We start from the raw sequence: 8302 nt of genomic DNA, 5'->3' as shown, positions 1-8302 counted from the left end.
GTATCCTGCACTGTCTACTGACTGCTACTTCATGCGTGCGTCCGCATTCCTAGCCCGTGCACAATTACAAACCACGTAAAGGTACTCATATGTACATACATACGTATGCGAGTATACACGTATTACGATTGTCTATTAGAATGCGCTTAGTGAACAAATGCTAACAACGGATTATTATTCAGTCAAAACTGAAACCTTTGTTGTTTCTGTTGGTGCTATACTCGATATCCAGCTTGTCGATCAAACATGGTATCATCATGTTTTCATTTTTAACTTTTCTAATCTAACCAAATTTTTTATCAATATTAATTTCGAGTATAGTATACTAATATTCGATGTATGTGTACATACTTTGAATACAACAATTTTGCCATACGTCGTTATTATTGATATTCCTTTCGTGAAAAATATCGTTTATTCTCAAGTTAATGATGATTTTAATTATATCTAATTGTAAGTAAAAAAAGGTAATTGTCCCAATATTAATTTTTTTTTTTACGATTTACGTCTTTTTATTGCTATTATACATATTTTTCTACATTACATAAAACTTGGGTATGTAGTTCCGAAAAGCCTATACTTATAACTTTCGATTTGTCTTAAATTAAGTTCTTTTATTGTATTTTTGCATGTATATATATATATATATATATATCAATTACGACCATGCTGATTAGTAACAAGATCATTTTTTAATTTAAAATTTGAAAAAACTGAATTGGATAGGTATGAAAATGTTAAGAATACCGGTTTTTACCTTAAATTTTGATAAAATACTCAATCGATGTGTTTTTACGTAAAAATAAAGCTTTGCTCTGTCCCAATCGAGATATTAATCGTTGGGGACTTCGCATACAATCAAGGAACAGGAACAGAGAATAGGAACGGGAATAGAGAATCAGAATTTCAATCTGTCAGAAACTGTGTATTCCATAGTGCATGGTTTTTAATTGATTGAAATTCTTATTCTTGCTCTATTCCCTGTTTGTGTGGAGCACGCGTAAAAAAAGACGCTTTTTTTCTTGTCAAATCTTTATTTTTATGCGAAAACGTATCGATTGAATGTATTTTTATCAAAATTTGAAACAGGTATTCTTAACATTTATCTATCCAATTTAGTTTTTTTTTCATTTGGACTTTCAAAATATTCTTGTCGTTAATTGACATGGTTATATTAATTAGCACGCAAAAATACAATAAGAAAAAATAATTTGAATCAAATCGGCGGTACTTTTTTGGTACTTTATTCTAAAAGTTTTTCACTTTATTATAAAAGAAAATTTACGATGCAGGAAGAATCGTGTTTTGATTTTGAAAGGTAAGTTGTAAATTTGAACATTAGTTTAGTAATTATCATTGTTCAGATACACGGAAATAATAGAATAAAGAGTATTATCTTTTGGCAAGGAAATCTATTTACAATTAACGCATAATATTGGACGATTAAAAATCTTATGAACAATACAAATGATAAATTTTATAACACAGTTGGAAACATAATATTACTACTTGCTAGGTACACATATTTTAGCCACATTATTGTCCTTGCAGAACCATGACTTATTATTGGTCATCTGAATGAAATTATATGTATATCTCATCATCACTAGTTTCCATCTTCGTCTGTACGTACATTTGTTCTGCGATGTAATACAATATACAATATTAATAATAATGCAAGTACATTAATGATAGTAAAGTGATTTAGTAACAATTGATAGATTTTCATGTAGTTCGTATATAACAGAATTTGGTGAAAGAATACATACTAAGTGAAAAATGGAGCTGATTGACAATATTGTATCCATTAATAGATGAATCGTTTCGGAAAAATAGTAAAAATTAATGATAACAGTCAGATTCTAAGTGGATTCTAATCTTTTCTTCTTTCAGCGCCAGTGAGAGATGCACCAGATAAGATCTATCCACTATACTAGTCCACTATACTAAGAGCCGAAAAATGGCTGGTAGGCAGCAAATGAGAACCATTTGTTAGCACCGATTTGCTCTGATATTACTACTGCGTCTAGACACTCAATGTTCAGATCCGCCACGATTCTCTTTTACTATACTTACTCGGTATGATATGTTTTCTTAAAGTCTTCGCTTTTATGCTTTTACTATTTTTTTTTGCATTTATACGAGAAATATCTTAAAAATATTTATGTACTATATATTAGGTTCGAGAAAAAGTCCTTTTACAACTTGATAAAAAGACTTTTTTAAAATAACTCATATATTTTATTTTTTTTTAATTAACAATTATACCACTTGATAGAGCAACGTTTCAGCTTTAAGAATCTGTATTTTTAATTGTGATACAATGATTTTTGATGGAGTTACGAGCAATAAAGTCAGAGTGTTTCTTTTTATTTAATCCGCGAATAACTCAGGAAAAAAATGGTAGAAACATTTTTAAAAACGATTTTGTGTGTAGAGAAACTACAAGTTTTCACGATAAATAGTTGAAAATTGCATAAATTTTTTTTAGGCACGCGAGAAACCTACAAAGTGAAAAGAAAATTTTTTATTTTTTCAGCTCGTGACTTTCTATATGTAAAAATTACAAAACTCATATAAATTCAAAAAATATAGTAACCGTTTTAGAGATTTTAAGCTTTAAAATCCTTTTTTTTTTTAACTTAAATTTTGATTATTTTTAACGAAGACATTTATGGGGAAAGGTCTTTTTACCAACTTGTAAAGGAACTTTTTCTAACCCAATTATTAGAAAAAAAAATCGGTAATTAAAAACGTATACAACTGGTTTTTATTATTTTTTAATTTATATAAACGATTTGAAAATTTTGATTGACTACAGATCTGTGAAAAGATTGCTTAAAAATTAGAAACTTTGTCAGGTTATAAGGGACAAACATTTCCGATGTATTTTTTTCGTGGAGAAAAAAATATCGAATTTATTTTTCTGAAATAAAATTATCAATACGAATAAACATTCAAAACAATCGATTTATACGTTTCTGTTCGCTCTTTTACTCCGATTTAATAATTAAAATTTAAGACACTATAAAGTATAGTAATTTAAATTTGAAACACTATATAAAGCATAGTATATTATGTTTACCGCCTTGCCATGATTTTATTCCCGTGCTCGGAAATACATAATTAAAATGCGCGAGGAGAGTCTCGTAAATAACCATGTTAATTATTGCTAGTCTCGCCAAGTCTTTCCTGTCTTTTTGTTTGTCTATGCACCTTCTTTCCACTTATCCTTTCGTTTTTCTTTTCTTTACTTATAATGTAATACTTTTTTTTTCTTATTTGTTTGCAAGTATAGTTACAGAAATTTTTGTAACTCACATATACACTCTTAAGCTTGTATCACCAAAAATTGGAGGTAGACGTTAAAGTAAAAATTTTATGTAAATTACAACGGGACGTAAGTAAATATCAAACATAAAAGGGAATAGTATCTTGAAATCAGAAGTTCTTCATTGTGAGGAGAAAAAAATTACATCTTCCATCCGATCCATAGACTTCTAATATTGGTTTTATCTATATGATCATATATCGGAATTGTTCAGACAACGTTCCAAAAAAGAACATAAAACGTCTTGAGTACGCATTGCATAAAGTCTGGAAGTTATCTTGATGACATCTTCAGGACGCATTTTGTCTCATGTTCGCATAGACATAGAGTAACTCCGATATATATAGGTATATATTGCACCTAACATAAACTTAATTTATCAAGTATTAACGTTATGTTTAAGATAAATGAACTATACAGTAAAAACTTTGTACTGTCTACTACTATGGAAAAAAATATAAAAATATTTGAAATCTTGTATTTTTGCCGTATATATCCCATAGGAATAAGATATACAGCTAGATGGAATGTAAACGGCTCACGAAAAATTTACAAATAATTCTTAGAAATAAGACGTAAAATGACACAATAACTTATAAAATATATTTACAAAATTTTAAGGGATAGTAATGACAAATGCAATTTATACATATATGAATTAGTATAACCTAGATAATAATTATAATCTTTTGTATATATCTTTTGTGATATGAGATATACATATTTCATGTAATGTATTTATTATATTTAATGCACTCTAGATCCAGTGTCTGCGCACTTTGTGCACTTTAAGCTTTAGGCATAAATCCCGCTTAAAATGCCGCATCTACATCTCAAACAGGTACACTAAGAGAAAAGTATATCGTATTTGTGACTATAATTGCATGGGGTAAAATAATTATGGTTAGAAACATCATTTTTATAGTTATTATTGCTATAATATTAGTAACAATAATATGTATAATTCTATCAACCCGTACAAAAATTGTACTATAAATTGTGATAATTTCAAATATTAATATAGTAAAATATATGAAAATATGTATGAAATAAAATAACCATTTTTATGTGGTAATTGCAATCATAATTATAATAAATATAACTATTTTTTTTCAACATTCGCTTACTATTTACATGCGCTAACAATATATAACTAAAAAAATATATTTAAAAAAATGGAAAAATCTGCAGTTATTTTCAAATAGTGTGTAACTATATTAATAGCACATTTGACTGTACTTTTACTACAAATTTAATTAATCAAATTTACTATACATATTATAAAAATTAAAACAAAATAATTGTAAAAGTAATTATTTGCACTAAATGTTTGGCAATACTATATACAAACAGATTTGGTTGAATTAACTGAAATTATGGAAAAAACAGATTTGATTGAATTAACTGAAATTATGGTTGAAAATGAACGATCCAGAATTCTTAGTTAAGAACTCTAGTTAAGTTTACTAGATTTCTGATTAAATCTATCAGAATTCTAGTTCATTCTAGTCTCATTTTTTTTGTCCTTTCGTCCTACCGCGCTGCAATTCAACATTTTATAAGTTCCAAAAAATCGCGTACGACCCAAGAAAAAAATAGTATAGTATTTATTGAATCCGAACGGGATCAGCAAATGGACACTATTAATTTCAGATATACATGTATGTACCAAATAATACATAAAATTGACTTTTATGTATTATCATGGGAGATGAGAAATCGATTGAGGATTTGAATTAACGATGTTTTTGAAGCGTAACATAATACCTATTTAAACGTAAAATAATATTTGAGTTCCTTTCGAATGTTTCATATTGAATTATCATTCTATCATTATCTATATATAAATATGGTAAATCAAAAACTACATAAGGGAAAACATTCTTTTAGTAAGTATATGTTCGTTAAATGATGAATGTGTGGAGATTGTCAAATGACTATTGTTCGAGCAAAAAGAATCACAATTATTTTTATTCATATAAAAAAAAAACAACTAAGTATTATAGATACATAAATATTGAATTTAATTCTCAGTCGACAATGTGAAATTTTTGCCCTTCGCAACTTGGATCTTCAAGATGCAGTGCAGATTTTCATATTGTTCCGGACTGTATAAAAATCTAAAAAATTGTTACATATCTGTGAAAACTTTAACAAAGAGTTTTTATCACACATAGAAATTAGATTATATTTTAATTATTTTTCAGATTTAATTTATTTATCAAAATTTACAATTAAAAAATCGACTGTGTCTTTAAAATCTAACATTGCCAGTGCAAGCTTAAGTATAAATTTCAGTAATAAATATTTTTCGCGGTAGAAATTTCAAATCAAGTTAATTATCAGTAATACTACATAATATTCAACAAATATGTATATGAAAAATGAGATAGAAAATCTTCTCTTAACTTCTCTTGATGTAGATTTAAATGTGATTTACCCTACATGCATCAATTGCACTGCATTTTGCATTTTGTTACAAAATTATTTTTCTTAATCCCAAATTATTAAATTTGTTTTGAAAAGTTTTTGATATTTCTCATTCGGGATAGTAAACAAATAATAATAAATTTTCCTTTTTTAATTTGAAAACAAAATTTGATCTCTTTCATAATATGCGACTAGATAACTTTATTGAACTAGTTTATTGCTGTAAATTAATTTATTTGTTAAAAAGTTAATCCAATATTTCTTTATAACGTTTTTGTGCTTTTCGCCAAACTGCCTGTTTCTTCTCCATATTGGAATCTAACTCGACGTCCGTCCTCTTTGATCCAAGACCAACTTTGTTGTGATTGCAGGTGATAAGTAACTATAACAGAAATAGCAATTTTTTTTATTACAACATATGTGATTTTCCAAATATTAAATAAAATATGTGAAATTGTATAGCTTGAATAGTTTTCGTGAATTCTTAAAGATGTAATTGCCAATATAAAAATCATATTTTAAGTCCATCATAGTTTTATAGAAAATCTGTGATAAACTATATATGTGTGTTGTGAATTTATATAATATATGTATAATTCTTTAGCTGTATTTGGGCCAATTTTTCTAAATAAGATAATGATTGTAGAGCACATAAAATATAACCATTATACTCGATCGATCTTACGAGTTGCCTAGAAACGAAAAAGTTCATATCTGGTTTTTTCCTCATTAATGATAGCATATAATGATGTATCTGTTAAACTGTTTAGATAATACATAACACGCATGCACGTATTACAGTTCACTCTTCATTTTTCTTTTTCTTTTTTGTTTCGCTTTGTCTCAGGCTGTGTTCCAAAATTTATTACCAGCCCTGGAAATGTATAGTTTATGTTACGTATACTATAAATTTTCAACACTGGTATAGTGATTTCTAGGACACAGCTTCAAACGAAAGAAGAGAATTTGTAGAGATTTGTGTTTAGCTCAGTGAGTAATCGTTAATTAGCAAATATGTATCCATTTATTTTAATTTTCTAATTTTTTGAACACTAATCAGCTACCAACAACTCATCGCAAACATAGACACAGATAAAATCGACACTTTGTTTTCGATTATCAATTTTCGAGTAAGGATGTTCTTAAATACTTATATCGCGTTTGAATTAAAACTATTTCGAAACTTATAAACAAGACAATTATTGATCTTGATAATGATCGTTATTTGGAATGAGTGAGAGAGAGAGAGAGAGAGAGAGAGAGAGAGAGAGAGAGAGAGAGAGAGAAAGTGGAGAAGCTCTATAGTAAACTATACCGAAGAAGCGAACAGTATAAAATATTCATTAAACAATGTCTCGTCGGATACCATCTTTGAATCATTAAATTATTTTGTCCAATCGCAGCACTACGGGTATGATCCAGATTTCATAGATTCATTAGAAAAGGGAAGTTAAAATAGTTTAGCAATAATAGCCAGTGATACTGCAGATCCATGACTCAGAATTCTGATCCACAGACTCTAGTTACATACTCACAACAAAATCAAGATAAAAATAAAATTATTTATTAAATTGAGAGAATATACTTTTTTATTTTCCTTTCTTTTATGAGTGTGATTTATTGAGTGTTGCATGAATTAACAGAACAATTTTTACAAATAGACTTCAAGAAATGATGCACATAAAATTAGAATTTTGAATTTAGCAAAAAATTACGAATTTCTCAATTGGATGATGTAGATGCTATGTCGCTATTATATGAATGGATACAATCTTATTTAGCGCGAAGAGAAGTTAAAAATAGAAAATAAGCAAATGATCTACATCAATCGACTGAATATAATTAAGCGAAGGCAATATGTCGTGATTATCAATTAGTGTAGATAATATATCTTTTCACTCTTCTCTCTCTTTCTTAATTCATCGTTCAAGTCCAGACATATATGTTCAATATACAAAAACATGAAACTTAAATTTTGATTGCATGGTCAAACAATCGATACATTAGGACAATGTGTTGAGTTTGTGAGAAAATGTATGTGAATGTTACAGCACATACAAAATACTGTAAACATTTGTTAGAGGCTTTCGTATACGATAAGATTTTATGTTTAAAGAAAGAATACAATATAATTATGCGATTAATGTAATACTACTATACTTGACATTTAGTAGAGAGACTTTTGATTACGCTTAATAGAAAGGAAGGAAATTCCTAGGTCGAGAACCCAGACACCACTGTAGTCGATTGTGCGAACAAAACAGTACCGACGTACAATAACATATTAGGAATTCGCGGGTTCTCTGAGACACAGTGGTAGGGTGCCAGACGGTCTGTGCCAGTTCGAAAGTTTGTCCCGGTTTACCCGTCTGCCATACCGGGAAGCGATGTGGATGCACGTGCGCTGCACCTTGACAGCTTGAATATGGGTTCCAGCATCCGTGCTGGACAGCGCATATTGGATTCGAAACTTTGCTCGTTTACAACGCTGTATGTCTGGCACTGTCGACCATCGACCATCGACCGTCGGTCGACCGCCGA

At 28.7% G+C, this 8302-nt stretch overlaps 1 protein-coding gene across 1 annotated transcript in view; it reads right to left on the bottom strand.

Moving 5' to 3' along the window:
• Window positions 1-5898: 5898 nt before the first annotated feature.
• The window catches only part of LOC108745890 (angiogenic factor with G patch and FHA domains 1), a 13187-nt gene continuing 10783 nt past the window's right edge, over window positions 5899-8302 (bottom strand). The window contains exon 7 of the mRNA XM_018482298.1: window positions 5899-6143. Coding sequence (XP_018337800.1) covers window positions 6009-6143 — 135 coding nt within the window. The 3' untranslated portion in view covers window positions 5899-6008. The remainder of the gene's footprint in view (window positions 6144-8302) is intronic.

The sequence above is a fragment of the Trachymyrmex septentrionalis genome, unplaced genomic scaffold, assembly GCF_001594115.1.
Source record: "Trachymyrmex septentrionalis isolate Tsep2-gDNA-1 unplaced genomic scaffold, Tsep1.0 scaffold107, whole genome shotgun sequence".
NCBI lineage: Eukaryota > Metazoa > Arthropoda > Insecta > Hymenoptera > Formicidae > Trachymyrmex > Trachymyrmex septentrionalis.
The sequence above is the reverse complement of the archived record's forward strand: the minus strand, read 5'-3'. Positions and strand labels throughout refer to the sequence as shown.